This window comes from Hordeum vulgare, chromosome 7H (assembly GCF_904849725.1).
Source record: "Hordeum vulgare subsp. vulgare chromosome 7H, MorexV3_pseudomolecules_assembly, whole genome shotgun sequence".
Taxonomy (NCBI): domain Eukaryota; kingdom Viridiplantae; phylum Streptophyta; class Magnoliopsida; order Poales; family Poaceae; genus Hordeum; species Hordeum vulgare.
Genome location: NC_058524.1, coordinates 402,007,777 through 402,027,128, shown reverse-complemented (window position 1 = coordinate 402,027,128; position 19,352 = coordinate 402,007,777). Strand labels below are relative to the sequence as shown.

Genomic DNA, 19,352 nt, shown 5'->3' with positions numbered 1-19,352 from the left:
AGTAATTATGATATGTTAAAGCACATAATAAAAATTATCGTATTTCCATTTTACCTAGACAGAAACTGATCCATGAGGGATGAGGCTCACTGATCTGCGATTCAATCTTCTTTGCCAAACAGAAGATTGTTGCCTTCCCTAGGCAAGGCCATTCTTGTAGCAATGACTAAATCGGCACATCATCTAGCGCAACATGTAGACTGGGTGATGGTAACAATCAGCTTCTATTTATCAAGTAGTTACAGTGCAGGTCTATACAACACAGTTACTATTGACAGCCCTCAGACACCAGTCAGCACTCACCATACACAAAACTGCTCAAAACATCACCTTCCTATCCACAAGTTGCATGCTTGATCCGGTACTTTTCATATCAACAAAACAAAAAAAATTGTACAAATCCAAAGAAGACGAGCCAGGAACGACAGTGGGGAGAAATTTTGTTAGTTTCCGTCAGACGTCTGGAAGTTCAGAGACACTGCCAACTGATTCCTGTCTCTGATGGCCAGAGGCAGATGACTGATCCTCTGATGCCTCAAGGTCAACAGATTCGTCATCCGTCCTGCCCGGTGGAAGCCTCCTGCCATGATGATTCCTGCTGCTGTGGCTGTGTTTGGCCACCCGGATCAGTGCCTGGACAACATCTCGCATCGATGGCCGCTTTCGGGAGACACGGCTTACGCATTTGTATGCCGCAGCAGCCATGTCATTGAGCTCCTCCACATCAAATGCGCCTTCTAACCGAGAGTCGGCGATTTCCTCCCACCCAGTCTTGCCATCAGCATTGATTGCAGCCTGATCATAGATTGCACTTTAGTCAGCATTTAGTGTCTCAGAAACTAAATTCTGCAAGAAATAAGGGGGGACTTCCTTACAAGCTCAACATATTCCATTAAACCTTGCTGAGGGTTTCTGCCAGCAATCAGTTCAAATAGCAGAACACCGTAGCTGTACACATCACTCTTCTTTGTGAATGATCGTGAGGACACGTACTCTGGATCAAGATATCCAAAAGTTCCACGTATGTTGGCCCCGTTTCTAGTAAGCATTTCTTCTCTTGACAATCCAAAGTCGGCAACCTGGCCAACAAAGAATGCCCCCATGTCTAGGAATAAAACTTCCAAACAAGGCAACAGAGGGAATGCTGCAAGCAAACCTATTATCTTTGAACATCAGAAAAGTCATGTACTTATCTTTATAAGCAACAAAGGCTAATCTAAACACATATCAGAAGATTCCCGATGTGTATTTTATATATAAAGAACTCAAACAATGGGCACTAGCACTTGTGACATTTTTAATTAGAAAAAACAGTAATGAGCACACCCCGCAGAGGCCAGCCTTGAACACGAGTAGGCTGGGCAGTGGGCACGCACTCGCACCTCTAGCCAACTAGCAAGGCTCATATCCCTTTATAAGTTTAGGCTGTTTGAGAAAGAGGCTGATCAAGCAAAGAATGTTCTGTGAATTTTCTTGGGCATATTCAGTAAGTATGCTACTACATTGGTTATGCTTCTAGACATTAAAAAGTTGGTATTTAACTTTAAATTAAAGCCCTATCTGAGATACAGAACAAACGATGACAACACATAACGTAATAAACAAAGTCACCATGCTGCTTCCAGTGTATGGCTGTATATAAAGTACAAACCAAATGTCAGCAGTATGAGTTAAGAATACAGAGGTGCAAATTGAGAAACAAATAATCGGAATGTAATAGCAAGGTGGTGAATACAAGTGTTTAACATGTCATGGATACTATGACAAATTGCAGAGATGTACAGCATACCCTAGCATGCATGGACTGATCCAGTAAAATGTTTGGTGATTTGATGTCCCGATGAACTACTGGAGGAACAGCCTGCACTAAAGTTAAGCCAGATGAAGTAATCTCTTCATATTGTATCATGGATCATGCTTCAAATCATGAGTTACAACAGCTTACCCCATCATGTAGATATTCCAACCCCCTAGCAACATCTAGAGCTATATTTACCCTCAATTCCCACCTCAGTGGTGCACTGTTTTCACCTGAATACACAGAATGTCATTAGAAAAAAAAAGCAGTATCTAAATGTAACATGTGATACTCTGGCTGTAGATGTACACTCTTATAAAAGATAGATTGACAAGACAAATCACTCCATTAAGCATAACTACAAAATTTGAATATTGTCTATTGACTTCATTCACATGGAAATCACTGGCCTTCTTTATCTGATAAAATCAGCTAAAAAGGGTGGTGGTTATTTTACCAAGTGATCAAGAACTATCAAGTTAAAAGGGAGAAAGCATTAAACATTGATGCATTGCGAGACTGTAAATACTACTCCCTCCGATCCATATCAATTGTCGCTGGTTTAGTACAACTTTAGTACAAAGTTGTACTAAACCAGTGATATTTAATTAGGATTGGAGGGAGCGTAAGTTTTTTTACTTCATGAATTTCATATCACCGTGTTCTTCCAAACCTTTTTGTAACATTTTAAAGTTTAAACAGAGTTATGGTAGCAACAAAGCACGAATGTGCCCAAGTAATTACTGTAAGGAGTGTTATTACAAATATGCATTTCCAGATGGAGATAATAAATACCATATAAGTGCGATGCAAGGCTCCCATTAGGCATGTATGCATATAACAGAATGTGTTGCCCTTTTTCAGCACAGTAGCCAACCAAGTTCACCAGATTCCTGTGGTGCAATCGCCCAAGAAGTAAGACCTGAAATTAGTTATCCATCAAATTACCAGGCATGCCCATTTCTAGTCATCTATAAACATTAGCTTACCTCATTTTGGAACTCCTTTTCACCTTGCTTTGAATTGTTAGCAAGTACTTTAACAGCCAGTATCTCACCAGATGACATGTCAGCTTTGTATACAGGACCAAAGGCTCCTTGGCCCAACAGTTTTGTGAAATTGCTGGTAGCTTTCTGCAGTTCCCTAGACAAAAAGAAAGTTCAAAGATTAAATTAAATTAAAAGAAGACACGGTTTCGTGATCATAATTAAATCAGCATAGTTATGTAGAAGATACGGTTCCAGCGTGATACTTAAATTAGCAAAAACTGAGACAACTTACAGAAGTTATGTATAATAATAACTGATTTTCCCTATTATGATGGCTCCTTTACTTGCTAATATTTATGGCCCAGCATTTTATTGCAGCCTCCTTATATTTATAAACTACAATATCTCACTGGGCGGGTCTGTAACATGTTTCCTGTCATGCACTCATGTTTCTTTTCTCTAAAAATGATCAGGTACAATTGTTTTTGTGCATTTTCTCTTTTGTAGTACAAACCAACCATCATTATTTTCTCCAGTTCCCACCATCCTAAGGAAAATTTCCACCCTGACATGTCAACAAGACAAAAAACTAAAAAAAGGAACCCTTGGAGTTGGTAGTTCAAGGCATATAAAGTACAAAAGAGGATAACCAACCTACGACAGGAACTTCATTCCGGAACCGACAATAGATAACTTATCAAGATCCTAAAATAGATCAGTTATTTGGAAGCAAATTTTGTAGGGCCTAGTTAACGATACAACTATGAATCTTGCAACCATGTTTGAGAATAAAGGTAGATCAAGGAAACGTACTTGTACGCGTATTTGGGTATCCCAGAAGCTGATATTAGGCTCTTCCTTCCAGGCCCTTCAATCCACAGAGATGGCCCACGATCTTCAAACTCCCTCGGCGATTCCTGCCCTGTAGTTGAGTTTGACAGCTCTGCACATGTATTAACACCATTCGCGCGCATGGGGATAGTCGATGACCTCCTCGAGCTGCTGCTCCTTATTTGCGCCTGGGAACGCCGATACCTCATGCACAGGAGTATTCCAACTGCCAGCAGCACCCCTATCACCACACCAACCGTGGTACCGATGATCAGACCTTCAGAAACCCCATTCATTCTCCCCCAGTTCAGTTACAGATCCTAGCACCAAGGATATTGCGTCCACCACATGGAAGCCCTGACGAAGAAGACCAACAGCTGCCTCTGCCCTGTCAACAAGTACAATAGGAGATTGTAAATTGGAAGCCTGGAACAGTGACAGCATGTGGCTTCACACGTTAGGTGGCTTTCTGGGTCAACATCATGAAACGGAAATGTAATCTGTAGGCAAACTTTGCCATCTCAACTGACGTCACATCAAAACATCAGATCTTTGACAACCACGGGGACACCACTGATAAGGCACAAAGTTAAGAGCTAATTTATTAACGCCAAGTCATATTACACAGAAACGGTGGGTATTACTGGTGAACTAACTTCCAAACTGAGAAATTGCTTTTCATAGACCTTTTTGTCGTGAACTAATTTGTCACTAATACCACACAAACATACAAAAAAAATCTCAATTCACATTAAAATTCCACCATTTGCTATGAAACAATTGAAGATTAGCTGTGCCTCTCTACAGTAGTTCCATAGAACAATACGTACTAAGATTTGGGGGATTTTTCGTCCTAAGAAGTCAGAAAATATCACCTGATGGCGCAAAGCTCATCTCCATATAAACAGTTAAATCACCGATACAGGTCACAGAGGCGTAAACTTCCACTTCGGAATGTAGAATGCTTCTGAACCTCAACGCCATTAAAATCCACAAACTCGGGGGAAAAGAACTTAAAACGATCTAACGCTGGAACGAGCAGGAGGCCTAGAATAGCGAGACATAAACTGGCGGACGAACCACGAAAACCCAAGAAAAGATCGTCTGAACCGGTGAAACGAACTCGGAACCGCGCCTGCCAATCCTCCAAAGATCAAGAAACGGAATCAAAGAAACTTACGGGAGCGGACTGCCACGAATGCGGGCGGGGACGGGGTCACGGGCGGGTAAACCCGCGCTTGTTCGGATAGGCTCCGGGCGGCGATCTAGGTCCCGGTGATCCCACCGGATAATGACGACGGATTGGGGTGGAAACCGTCCGGGAAGATTTGGCGCTGGCTTGATGTCCAAGAGAGGTGAGAGAAAGACGACTTTCGAGAGTGTAACTCCCTGTTAAGAATTATAAAGCAAACAAAAGAGAAAGAAAAAAGAAGAAGAAACAAGACAGGTCCGGAGAAAGAGAGAAAATATTGGGGCTGGGGGGTAGTTTTGTAACTGTGCTTGAGTTCAAATTTGATATATAGCGTGCTTTTAAAATGGGCAGTGCTCTGCACCGGCGCAATTTTGGGCACGGATGCAGTAAAAATATAGTTGTAACAAAAAATATTAACGTGGTCGTAGCAAAAAACGACGCTGATGATGCGTGGTAGCAAAACAAAAATGTGGGTTCTAGCAAAACAATCCGATGAACTCGGGTTGCAACTCTGACGAACGTGTTTGCAACTTTTTTAGTGAACAGTTATAGCAAAAAAAATGATATCGGTTGTAGCAAAAATTGACACCGGTTGTAGCAAAAATCAAACGCCGTTGTAGCGAAAAAATCCGACGAACTCGGATTGCAATCAAACGTGGATGTAGCTTTTTCAGTGCATAAATTGTAGCAAATGGGAAACGCTTGTAGCAAATTTAAACGCCGGTTGTAGCAAATCTGAACGAAAAATGCTGCTTGACTTGACCAACCACCCGACCGGCCGAACGGTTCGTCCGGCGTGGCGGCTCCAAACGCTTCCCTTTCAAAATACTACTCCCTCTTTTCTAAAACTGCTACTCTCTTAGAGCATCTCCAGCCGTTCGGGCCCACAAGGACGTGAAATAGCGTCGTCTGGGGGCGTGTCGGTGAAAAAATCGCGTGGGGGGCTCGGCTTCCGAGTCGCCCCGCAAAGGTCGCCCGATATTTTTTTCAATAAAAATAAACTCGGCCCAAATTCAACCAAAACTGAGTCAAATTCGAAGGAAATTCATAGGTTGCATTAAAATTGTACAAAATGAGAAATAAAAGCATAATTAAACATAACTAAACTAAACCAAACTACATCACCGCCGCCCGCCGCTGCTGCCTTCTACATGCCGAGGAGCTTGTAAAAATTGGTGTAGTCGCCGCTATCATCGTCGTCATCGTAGCCGCCGTTGCCGCCCGCTCCGTCGCCGTCCTTGTTGCACCCCTGCCCTGGGTCACTGTGGCACACGGGGTTTGAGGATGACGACGACGCCCCCCTCGCCGCCGTGGCCACGGGCGGCGATCTCCTCCATGGCGCGGCGCTCGCGCTCCATCTCCTCCCGAACGTAGTCGTCCCGCGCCCATTTCAGGGCGGTCTCGTCGGCGGCGGCCATGGCTAGGTGCTCTTCCTTGACGGGGAGGAGTCCCGGCTCCGTCTTCGGCTTAACGAGGCGGGAGGAAGCGCCGGGCTCGTTGATGATGATGTCGGCACTGTGCGTGCGCTGCCCTAGCGGCGTCTTCTGTGGCTCCGGCTTGACGGGGAGGAACACCGGTGACACGGAGGAGTGGGAATGGGATCCAGACGGCGATCACGACGCTGTCTCCATCCGCCTCGGCGTCCGGGAGCTGCCTCACCGGCGGGAGAACGCGGGTGGCGGTGGATACTCGTACCTCGGCGAGTTGCCGCCCTCGATGTGCTCGAGGACGGCCTCCAAGGTGCGGTTGGGGACGCCCTAGCATTGGCGGCGCCCCTCGGAGTTGTGGAGGCCGCGGGGTTCGACCCCGTTGGTGGCGGCGAGTTGGTCGGCGTGACGGCGATCGAAGTACACCGTCCACAGCGTGTTGCTGTCGGGGGCATACCTCGGCAGGTTACACGAGCTCTCCGGCAGCCCCAACCGGATGCGCGTGATCTCCGCCCGACAGTCAGTCTAGTGGGCGGTGGTGGCACCGGGACTTCGCCGACGCTCAACCTCTAGGACCTCGGCACCTGCATGTCCCGCGGCGTCGGGTAGTCCGCGTCGTAGAGAAGGCGGGCCTCGTCCTCGCTGAGGTGACGGCGGCCAAAGCCATCGGCGGCCGCTCCGTCATCGGGGAAGCATTCGACCAACTTTTTGGGGAGAAAGAGGGAGAGAAGGCGCCGGTGACGAAGAAGGAGAGGAGAGAGCATCGGTGAGAGAGGTGTGTGGCCACCGGCTAGGAGATGGCGCCTTATATAGCCGCGGGCGGGCGGGCATGCGGAGCGGCGCTATGTGAACGCATGGCAGGAACCGACAGGACGTGCGTCGCTAGGACGCGCGTCGTCGCGCCTTCACTGGGCCGCCCGTGAATCAGTGGAAGGCTGATCGACGGCGCAGCCTTCGAATTGATTCTCCCGAGAAACGAGGCAATGAGGACGACGACCGCGCGCCCAGTCATTGACTCGGCGGGCCCAGAGTTTTTTTTGCGCCAAAAAAGTTTCCCTGCACAACTCCTAGCGCGCTGGATTCGGCCTGGGACCACTGGGGCCAATTTCGGCCCGAGCCGACGAAAACGGGCTCGTGAAAACGCGACTGGACCGTTTTTCCCCGCCTACGAGAAAATGGTCGGGTGAGGGGCCTATTAGGGGCGCGACTAGAGATTCTCTTAGCATGCACGTGCAGTGCGAAGAATAATGATGTTCATCCTTGTTAATAGGAAAACATGATATAACGATTTAATTTATTGTATTGAGTACTCCAATATAGTAAAAGAGATTTCCTGTAGGGAGAAAAGTATTTTATAGACGTCTGATTAAAAAGGTATATAGTAAAGAAAATAGAGACGATGTTGCATTCTATTTCGTTCCTTTATACTTCCTCCATCCCAAATTTTTTGTTTTAAATTTGCTAAAATGCGGATGTATCTAGTCACGTTTTAGTGTTAGATATATTTGTATCTTGATAAAGCTAAGACAAAAAAATTATGACTGAGGTAGTATAATATGTATTCTTTTTTAATAAAATTTTAGAATGCAAGGTGCATTTCTTTTAATTCTTTGTAATTCCTTTTTTACCTCTTTAGGAAAAAAAGAAAGTATCTCTCTTTCGACTATGTGTATCTCTTGTTGTAGAGAAAAAAAGGAAGTATCCTTCTTCCGATTGCATGTATCTCTTTCTTCTCTAGGCTAAATGATTTACTTGCTGCTAACCAATAATTTAGACAAGATTAACTTTGTTCTAAATTATTTATAATTATGTGTTTTGATCACCGTCTTAAAAATAATACATCTTACATAAAGGAATGCAAGGAGTATTGCTCTAGTATTCTTTCACAAAAGTTTGAGTCGGGAGTGGCATGTGTTGGAAGAGAGCCGGGAAGGCGCATGTTCGTCGATGGCGGCGCGAGCATGGGATACGGTGCATAAGTTTTTTTACCTGCGTGGAGGCTGTTTTGGAGGAGGAGGAACGATGGTGGGAGGTGTACGGCGCTTGATTTTTGGCTAATGTGTTTTTCAATTACGTGGTATATGGTGTGATTTTTTTTTAATAAAGGTGTATTTAAGGTGTAATTATTCCTAATTAAGGTGTACATGATATATGGTGTGAGGATTTGTTTCTTAATGAGGGTGTAATTAAGATGAAATGATTTCTACTCCATAATTATAAGGATGAACACCTCAATTAGTCTCTCTCTCTCCATCCCTCCCCTCCCTCCCTCCCTATTACTTGTCACAGCTTGTCTATTACTTGTCACAATTTTACCCATAGACTATTATTAGAGAGCTAAGAACCATTTTGAAATTCTAACTTTAAGATAGGTTTTGTCATAGAGTGTGAGAATTTCAGACAACAACTCGTCGATTATTCCAATCATATACTTCAGGACTCCTTTGGATAGTAGGATAATTTAGAGGATTTTAATCCCAAGAATAATCTTTATGAAATCCATTTTGGTCACAGGATTGGGACCATCGATTTTTTATGTGAATCCATTTTTATTCCCTCGGTTTAATACTATCTTCTTCTCATATTAGTCTTACATCCATTTTAACGATAACTAATATTGGACAGAGGAAGTAGGATTCTAAATAAAAGTTAACACCTCTTTTTTCTGCTTTTAAGAAGTCCAACAACCTACACTTTATCTCCTTGATCATAATCCTGTAAAACTTCTATGTTTACTTCTATGTACAATCCATAGTAGTACATGCCATCTCAGTCCTGCGGCTTTTCAGTTTTTTTATCTTTGAAATGAGTGCGAGGATGGTTAATATTAGAGCTAACTGTTGGCTATACGTAATAGTCATGTAATGTATAGCCAACTGATAACCCACAAGTGCAGGGGATTGTTTGTAACCTTTTTTTGACAAATAAGAGCGGCGAACCCAATGAGGAGTTAAAGGTATAATAAATATTTTTTTCAAGTTCTATCGACCACCGATACAACTCTAGGCATGCTAACACTTACTTTACCTAGAACAAGTATGAAACTACTTTACGGAAAGGAAACTAGAAGTACTTAGTATGTGTAAATGTAATAGATAATTTTGTAAGGTAATAAAGAACAAGTAAATAAAAATTATGGGCTGTTTAGATAAATATTAATTTAGTTAGTTGTTTTGTAGAAAGCTTTTTTTGTGTAGCGCAAAAGGAAGATTGTCCATAGGCAATTGAATATAACATGATAGATATTTGTAATATGCAATGAGTGAGAGGCATACACTAACACACTTTCCGTAATTGGATCATATGCACTTATGATTGGACCTCTAGCAAGCATCCGCAACTACTATAAATTATTAAGGTAAACCCAACCATAGCATTAAATATTAAGTCCTCTTTACTCCCATATGCAAACAATTCCCTTACTCAGGTGTAAGCTTCTGTCATTGTAGCCATCCACTATAAGCGAATCTTGAACAATTTGCAAATCCTCCAGCGGGATTCCTCACGTGTGCACTGCACGTAAGACACCTTAACACAACACCATATTAACATACAACTTATATCAATCACACCATAACATAACTAACCCATAGGACAAAACAAATCTACTCAAATGTAATAGGATAACCACACATCATTGGGTAAAAATATATAGCAGTAAGCACCATGTTTAAGTAGAGATTACAATAGGGGGAAAATGTGTTACACCACTGCATAGAGGAGGATAGAGTTGGTGGTAATGGCATCGACATTGTTGGTGTAGATCGCCATCATGATGGTTGCCCCAGCGGCGCTCCGACGCCACCGGGAGAGGGGGGGGGAGAGAGCTCCCACCTTCTTCTTGTTCCTTGGTATCCCTCCTAGATGGGAGCAGAGTTTCTCCTCTAGTCCATGGCCGTCATGGCTCTTGAAGGGCAAGAGCCCCTTGAAGATTGGATCTCTCTATCTCTCTCTCTCTGTGTTTCTCTCCTGTTTTCGCTTGTGTTTTCTCGACCTTCACCGTTTTTTAAATATCCGGAGATCCGTAACTCCGATCGGGATTAAATTAGGTGATTTTTATCAGAAAAATATATTTCTTGTGGTGAAAGTAGGGCCCCAACCGACTTAAGGGGGAGCCAGGGGCTAACTGGGTGCAACAACCTCCCTGTCCGGGCCCTGTTGAATGGTGGGGCCCTCGGGCACCATATTGCGTTGATTCTTCTTTCCAAAATTCACATGTATTCTAAAAATAATCTCCATAAATTTTTTATCGCATTTGGACTTTGTTTAATATGGATATTCTGCGAAACAAAACACACACAAGAAACATGAATTGACATTGCGCACTCGATAAGCAAGTTAGTCCCAAAAATAGTATAAAGTATTGTCAAAAGTATATAAAAGTTGTAGAAAACTGTCATGAAACAATCAAAGTTATAAATACGATGGAGACATATCAGCATCCCCAAGCTTAGTTCATGCCCGTACTCGAGTAGGTAAATGATGAAAACATAATTTTTGATGTGGAATGCACTAGTGCAGTGACATGCTATACAAACGATTTTAACCCATTTCCATGATGGCATTTTAAACCGTCACCTAGTGAGTGTGGGCGATGGGGGGGGGGGTCCTTCCCACATGACCCAGAAACCATCGGGGATAGGTCCTCCACTCACACATCTTGTGCAAAATGAGCTCGTGTGCGATCGGGTTAGCCATCACATACAATTATACATGCCCAATCGTTTCTGTTTGTATGTACATCCCACACGGTAGATCTAAGAAGCACGTTTTCGTTCGTATGTACATCCCACACAATGAATCCTAGACAAGTTTGCACGTACATCACACACAGTTTTTCCCATCAAATTGTTTGTGATAGCGTTCCCATTGCAGACGTATTAACAATTTTATCGTATGCATTCTTGAATGCATCGCAGACGGTGCGTAGAAGAAACTGTGTGGCATAGGCTGTCCATCACACACACTTTTTATGTCGAAAATATTTGTGCAAGGTGGCCTAATGCAAACAATGTTCAAGAGGAAGTCGTGTGTGATTATTCATTGATCCAACACGTTTTCGTCCTAGAACACTATGTGCATTTTCTTAGGCCATCGCCCACAGTGTTTTCTCAATAACCATTTGCAATAGAAAACCCCAATTGGCAGGACAAATAGCCTATTATTAATAATCCATTTATTAATCAAATTGACGTTTCATATTAAGCACAAAATATAGTTCATCGTATTACGAAACCAAAATTTTGTAATTGAAATACATCTGAGTACAACATCATGTAGCTTCAGCACTCAGTTACACCATATAGACATATAGGTATCTACCCCATTACACAACTGCACCAGCACCAGGTTTCGCATGCAACATTTACTAGTTAATTGCCCGTGCGTTGCTACGGGTCCAAAATAAATATACCATGACCATAGAAATACAAGTTGTGGCCTTCTTCTATCTTCTTCCCATTACCTACCCCCCCTCAGATTTTCTGCTGCTCTGCTTCACCGACACAGTCTATCTTTTTTGCTCTGAGATTTACAACGATGGTGTACTCTGAGAGAGATATCATGATTGCAAGAAGGCATATAAAATTGTCTTCCATAACCAATTTTCCATGTCTGTTTTACCCCTTGGCCGCCACAACAAAAAGATAGAACGACATCTCCGCTCTTTGCGTGCCCCTTAACTTCACCCCCGTTTGTCGTCACTACGCCTTCATCACTCTTCCCTATACTTAAGCCACTTAACATGGTAATAACGTACTCAATATGTTGTCAGATGTCACCCTTCTCCATTTTTTATGTATTTCCTTCATGATTCCTATGGTCTACCAATATATGATCATATTAAACATCTTGCAATATGTTCCGTCACATATGCACGCGCACACACACATTCTATAATAGTGTTGTCATAGAATTTCTCATCACCTTAAAGTTGGAATATTTCTTATGACACACCAGTCATACAAAGCCCGGAAAAAGATACTTTAAATGATTTGACATCAACATAGTATAGCATGAAACTAATAATAAGATTTCCAAGATATACGCGAAATATATCTTAATGCACAAACCATAAGCACTTATTTCAAGAGATAATGCCATATTGCCCATGCATTTCATACATATTTTTTTAAATTACATTCCATATATCTTTAACACACATAAAACAATCACAATATATGACGCCGTCTATCTTTGCTCCCTGATCCACCCCTCTAATTTTTAAATAATTTTGGTTGCCTCCACTGTCGTTGTGATGTGCGATTTTGGAAGACAAACTTCTGATAGTTGATTATTTTTCAATACTGGAAGACAAAACTACTAAGAATGTTGTCCTAGATTAAAAATAGCATCAAATTTATGTTCTACAATTACTGCCATATCTTCTACCATTATCCTGTTGCAATTGACCTCAAATGGAGATCATAACTGTCAGTAAAGAGAAAAATATATTGGCATGTCAAGCAGAAAGTGTATAAGGTGAATGCATAAATGGTATATCTGTAACTGTACATGAGTAACTCTCATTGTGCTCTAGTGATTGTGCTTAATTAGTTCATTGAAATATAAACACCCAATATCTATAAAAATGGAGGGGGGCATATACGTAAGTTAAAGTTCAAAAAATTTGTTGGCAACTACACTTGATAAAGGTTAGTAGTTTCTCCAGGAGAGGAGTAACTCAAGAATTAGTCACTAAAGCCATCCATGCATTCACCTTCTCCAGAAATAGTAGCCGCACAAGTCATTTGAAGCTCCTATGATGAAGTCATACATATATCAGCCTTCTAGCAGAGATAGTATGATCTGACTGTACATGCCAATTGGATGAATGTAAATTCATTAGCTTATCATAAGAAAAATAATAAATTGTACAATGGAATAGAATTGTACCCCTAGTTATCCAAGTTACATGGACTACATTGATGTACAAATACAATGGTTGCATTGGCATGTCATAATTCTCTACGAAGGAACAACTGAAACGGTACTAATTAATAATCAGGTTAAGACAAAGATGACTAAAGGTAGAAGAGTCAACCTATTAAACATGGTTCCTAGTAAAGACAAGGGAAGAAACAAACTTATTAAACAAGGTCCAAGTCACCTTTATGTATAAAATATCCACATATGAAGCACATACAAAACCACAACTCAGCAAGCTACAGTGTAACCAATAACATAATCCCATTGTGTTTCTCTACACAAGTGTTCCATTAATATGATAAAATGCTAATTGTAGCTATACATTGCTTACAGTAAACTCTGGAAACTAATGCTAAATTATCACAAACCTTGTTAGAAGAAATAATGGTTAAGCTAGGAACGATGGATTTCATGTTCCTTGTTGGCGGCTACAAAGTACAAGAACAAAGCATCAAGGTCTTCTCCCCAAACTAAAGCTCACTTAGATCTGGTTTTTGCTATAGTAAAAAAAATCCAGTTATTTTGTAGTGTATAATCATGAAGGAAAGGAACATCACAAGAACCAGTAATGAGTTTAAGAAGTATCCCCTCCGTAAACTAATATAAGAGCGTTTAGATCACTACTTCAATAGTTGTCGAGCCTTTTTCAAGTTCATTCATTCTCCACTTGATCTAAAAATTCATTTGTTCTCTATTGACATTGCAATATGTACGAAATTAATGTCACAACACAAGTGGGAAGTCATAACGCCGAATGAATTGTGGTCATGCTAAAACAAGGCAAGGAAGATTTGACTAACAGGAAAGAATCACACATCTTACTAAGAATTCTGGAATGTGAACAACATGCATGGAAACGACCACGACAACAATGAATGAGACATCAAGATCGGCGCACCTGTGACAACATGTTCCTGAAGTCTGGGTTGTTGGTCTTCCACACATATGGATCTTCCTGGCCACATCCACACAAGCCCTGGCCACATGCACCGTCGCCGGCAAGGGAGGTAACCTTGCCCCAGATAGTTCACGTCCACCACAGATCCGGCGGAAGCTGGCATGGTTGCATGGCCAACGATGGTGACGGCAGGATGAGGTAGTGGAGATGGAGCTGGTCACCCCTACCTATGGTCGTCTCATTCCTGCAGATGTTAAGCTAGTAGCATTGAATCCAAACAAATTCAGAAATATACCTAGCCCTTTGTAAGTATGTCTCGTGTGTTCGGCTGTCAGCGGCTCTGGCCCCCACTATGGGTCTGGCAAGTGGGACCGAGACATGAACGTGAGGTTTCCGACTTCCCCGTCCGGACGGAACCCATCTCAAAGCAAGGTGATTACGTGTTTATGTCAATATGTTGCCTGCAACTTCCTTCTATTAAATTGCAGTGGATCTTGACCCGGTGTTCCTGGGAGTAAAGGAGAAAATGAAAAGAAATGTTTTTGAGAGGTTAATAACTGGATGAATATAACTTGGAAAAAGAAAATTAATCAAACTTCAATAGCAGGACTCTATGCGTGGACTACAGCTCCGATGTTATTGAACCTCTTTGAAAAGTGAATAGTGCTCTTTCTAAGACAACATGAAAACTCAAGAATCCAAATGAAAGTAATGTGGCATCATATGAGCAGATGGGTACTTCGGACAACATCATAGTTCTTGAAAAACCAATGGTGAGTACCTTGTTATATGAAATAAAATAATAAGCCGCGAATGTTTGAAATGAAGGCCTAAAAGTTGCAAGGAGAAGAAACATTTGTCAAATTGTATCGTCATATATGCACGCAATACTCAGATTTATTTTCTTTTTCTTAAATGACTTACTAAACAGAGACACCAATCGTCTTAAATGTGACAAATCTTAGTATGAAGCTTGACACTACTAATGCAGATAGGTTTTCTATGCTTACCCTCGCAAGGATTAGAACGGAGCAGCGACGTGCTCATGTTGTTGGATAGGTCGTGGACTACCTATGACTCCTCGGCATCAGGGCCGCCTAGCCCAGCCGCCACTGCCTCGTTGTGCGACGGGTAAGGAATGGTTCCATCGGTCGCTCTAGTGCACTACTGAAACTCTTAGGCCTTGTACAATGCCTAGTGCTTGTACGAATATTCCTGAGCTTGCTATGTACAGTGTTCTTGTAGAACTCAGAGGAAGTAATGTTTTCAAAAAACCAGATTATTCAAGTGAGAAATGAACATATAAATATTCTCGAGCTTGCTACGTACAGTGTTCAATTGTTTGGGGTCGTATTTACACATACAGAATATCAGGACATTGTCTTGATAAGGATTCGGGAAAACGGAAATAAACTATGAAAAAGGCTTAAACCCCTCTCTTAAGACATACTGTAGAAGAGAAGAGATACTTAAGATATTTCGAAGAAACTTACTGCAGCCCATCAACATCGCAATGCAACATCCCTGATGGTTCTGTTGGGCAGCATAGCCGCTATCTTGATGTACCTCATGATATTAGGTTCACGAGCATATCTGCCATTACCAGCAAAGAAACAATTAGAACATCAAAGGAAATGGCTTCTCAAGCCAGATGGTGACATTAGACATGGTTCTCTTTCTTTCTAGGATTCCTTTGGAATCTGATGAGCTCATCGGCACAATCATTGAGTACTCAAGTGCGGCTGTTAAGGCATGCTTATGGTTGGAAGAAACCAAGTGCAGTTCCACAGTAATACCAAATAACGACGAAAGCAACGCTATAGCGGATGCGCTAGGTAGTGCTAGAAACTAAAAAGGTAAAAAGTTTTCAGTGTGTCATAGACACTTTCCTATTCACAGAACCCTGTAGTAGGTTTCAGGAATATGTATTTAGTTAAATACACCGAAAATCACCATAGGATACTTTCATGAAAAAAATCCTAGAACAAATGTATTTACGTGCATCAAAAGTGTTATGATGTCACTAACACATGTATCTTCGCGTTTAGTCAAATTTTCAACATAGACACCAAGCCGCGTATCTTCGCGGAGCTGCACATTAGGTTTCATGTGTAGTACAAGTAATGAATGACGGCATCACCCTAGTAAGTCATATTCACTTAAAGTAACAACAAGAAAGCATACTTGAAGATTTGTGGATGACGGGTCAAGTAGATCTGTAATTTGTTCATTGTAGATCTCCAGGAAAGAACACTTGCAGTTGTACTTAAGATTCTCATCCCTCCTGCTCTCTTCTTCCTGCAATTTTAGGATTCACACATAGCAGATTTAGAAACCATAGCATTATAAGACACATTACCCTATGCTCAGCAACAAGTCCTTTGTTATCAACAGATTTAAAAAAATACCGTTCTGATTCTCGCAATCAAGAACTGAAAAATACGTGGTGCCATGCCACATTCTGAACCAGGCTTCACTCCCAACTCACTGATTTCACCAAGCATTGTGTGTGTCTTTCCACTTCCAGTCTGCAAACAAGTAAAAGGTTGAAGCAGAGTTTTTCATTATAATTAAGACAAATTAAGTTTATAACATATACCTGCCCATAAGCGGCCTCCTCCTCTTGACCGAGCACGACAACGGCGATAACCACATGGAGGGGTCCTCCCTCCTCCCGCTATGCTGCCCCAAAGTGTGGCGTCCAAGTGCGGGAGGCGACGTTGGCGTCGTTGCGTTGCCCTCCCTCCTCCTGCTGCGCTGCCCCAAAGCGTGGCGCCCCAGTGCGGGAGGCGGTGCTGGCGTCGTTGCGTTGCCCGTGCACACAGGCCGGTTCTTGCTTGCCGCAAGGTGCGCTGCGCCCATGGCCAGAAGCAAACAAGGAAGTCGACAGCCGTGAATCAGCAGCGCCGATTCGCCACGTGTTGGAACCACGACCTCCATTTTGGAACGCCACACATCTTGGACTGAATCCTCATGAACTGCAGCACATGTGCTCTGGCAAGGAGAAAACATGGAAATTCAAGCATGCCAGGGTTGTGGTGTTTGCATTCTAGTCTCACGCTCTTGAGATGTCTCGCAACACACCTGATGGGATAACGCTGCTGGATGTAGTCAGAGACAGTGGTGTAGTACTCGTCTACACCTGACCTGTAATCCGTATCAGAGGACTGGCAATGCAGAGTCTCCAAGCAGGGAAAGCACTCGAGTAAGCTCATCACCTTCTCCATGTCCTTCTTGCTTGAGAACTTCACAGTGATAACCAGGATCTTCACGCTATGGATTGGGGCACGAAGACCCTTGCTGACACCCTACGGGGCATGCTCGCCATGGAACAAATGCGGGATGCTGACCATGGCATAGCCAAAAGCAGTAAGCTTTGGCGCGCCGGTGACGGTAATGGCTGCATTCAGACGCATATTGCCGAGAAGGCGCTCCAGACAAGGGGAATCCTCCACGGTGATCTCGTCGACCTGCTTGTAGTGCCACACGCCGAGCAGAACAAGGCTGCGGCAAGAACATATGCGGATGCGCTGAAGGCCATTGACGTGCTTGATCACGAGGCTGCGCAGCGCGGGGCAGTCGGAGAGTACGCTCTGAAGGGCGGCCTCGGAAATGCAGGTTTCCGACAGGGTGAGCTCGGTGAGGGCAGCGGCGGCGACGGCCGAGGCCCCGGCGTCGGAGAGGTGGCACTTGCCAAGGGCGAGCACTTGGAGGGTTGGGCAGCCGAGAAGGGGGTCGACGAGCGCGTCGTGGCACCACTCGGGCGAGAAGAAGAGGGATACCTCGCGGGCGTGCTTGGTCGCGAGCTGTCGGCCTCGGCCGCGTCGACGCGGCCGCGGAAGGAGGTCCGGGAGAGCCGGAGAGGCGGAAGAGCGCAGAGGCGGCACACACCGTCCAGGGCTGGATCGAGGAGACCTTGCCGCATGCGGGGACGGGGAGCTCGAGGTCGTCGAGGCGGAGGGGGGTCGCGAGCCACGCGTCGCAGAAGCGCGTGGAGAGGACGACGGTGTGGGCCGCCTCTATGGTGCCGAGGCGAGAGAGGATGTCCGAGAGGAGTACTTCCGGTAGTTCGTTGATGCGGTCGTCGCTGGAACCACGACCTTGTCTTCCTCTGTCGGCGATTAGGCCAGCGCCGCCGCTATCCACTCCTCCCTCTCTCTTATCTCTTTCTCTCCCCCTCTCTCTCTACCAAGGCGAGCGCAAGGGACGGGAGGCACCCCTCACCGATCCAAAAGACGCGCGGCAGCGGATGGAGAGGTGACGGGGTGATGAGCACAACCGGCAGCGGCAGCGAGTATTCCTGGTGAGAGATGGGATCGGGATCTGGACGGGGAGGGAGCTGGGAGCTGCGGTTGAAATCGATCGGCGAGGCGAGGCGAAGCCTTGCCTGGCGCGACGTGGGTGGAGCAATTTTTCTTCCTGCCAATACGGGGCCGCGGTTGGTTTTCGGAGGGTAAATAAAAAAACGGGACGACGTGGGTGGGAGATAGCGATAGGAGAGGTCGAACCATCGTTTTGGTTGAACCATCACGACGGCAGATCCTCCTTTAATAGTAGAGATAACCTTTGGAAATTAGCATCATAGACAGTAGATAGACACATGAATCTCATCTGAAAAACTGTTGAAGTGGAAGGCGAATATTGAGCCTTCATTGATGTTGAAGATCTTTACAACTTTAGGCCAACGTGTGTGGATGATTGACCATCCATCCTTCGTCCTCTTCAAGAAGACTTCAAGATTGTATCGTGGGTGTTGTATGAATACGTTCCTTGCCTCCTAACGATACAGGTGGTTTGAGAGGTAATCATGAGTGAACTGTTTTGGAAAGGCCTGGAAACAAGGATATGCATAAATGTCTTCTCTAGATTAGAAACGGCTCAAAGGAATAAAAAAGACGAGGCATAATAGTTAGTACCATCATGTAGTGCACTAATGTCTTCTTCATTCTGCAGACAAATATTTTGTTGTTTTTTGTTGCTAGTTTCTTTATCCTAACAATCTTTGTGAATTTCTTAACTTGACTGGTATTCATGGACAACTCATTTCCCCATATGCAAAAAGGGTCGAACAATGGGTCAAAACCTCTGACAATAGGACCTACATGTGAAGGACCAAATTGTTAAAAACCTAAATATTAGAATGGTTCCTGTAATTCCACAATAATGTGCTACTCCCTTCGTTCCGAAATATAAGTCTTTTTAGGGATTCCACTACAAACTACATATGGATGTATATAGACATACTTTAGAATGTAGATTCACTCATTTTACTCCGTATGTACTGTGTAGT

At 43.6% G+C, this 19,352-nt stretch overlaps 1 protein-coding gene and 1 pseudogene across 2 annotated transcripts; both read right to left on the bottom strand.

The window, feature by feature from the left end:
* Nucleotides 1–201: 201 nt before the first annotated feature.
* LOC123407100 (calcium/calmodulin-regulated receptor-like kinase 1) lies at nt 202–5,026 on the bottom strand. Of its 2 annotated transcripts, none has more exons than XM_045100146.1 (8): nt 4,799–5,026; nt 3,601–4,006; nt 2,788–2,941; nt 2,594–2,720; nt 1,946–2,031; nt 1,790–1,861; nt 876–1,079; nt 202–795 (listed from the first exon to the last, which is right to left on the bottom strand). In XM_045100146.1, exons 2-8 carry the CDS (start codon nt 3,912–3,914, stop codon nt 454–456), a joined length of 1,299 nt encoding a protein of 432 aa, XP_044956081.1. In that variant the 5' UTR covers nt 3,915–4,006; nt 4,799–5,026; the 3' UTR covers nt 202–453. The 2 variants fall into 2 exon arrangements, with proteins under 2 accessions (XP_044956081.1, XP_044956082.1); XM_045100147.1 differs by having other exon boundaries at nt 3,601–4,001.
* Nucleotides 5,027–15,643: 10,617 nt separating this feature from the next.
* LOC123408974 lies at nt 15,644–18,590 on the bottom strand (annotated as a pseudogene).
* Between the last annotated feature and the right edge of the window lie 762 nt (nt 18,591–19,352).

Coding starts and splice junctions, on each gene's coding strand:
- LOC123407100 (XM_045100146.1), bottom strand. CDS start 3,914: ATGAATGGGGTTTCTGAAGGTCTGATCATCGGTACCACGGTTGGTGTG. Junction 1,862..1,945: donor TGGAATATCTACATGATGGG/GTAAGCTGTTGT, acceptor ACTTTAGTGCAG/GCTGTTCCTCCAGTAGTTCA. Junction 796..875: donor TAATGGAATATGTTGAGCTT/GTAAGGAAGTCC, acceptor ATCTATGATCAG/GCTGCAATCAATGCTGATGG.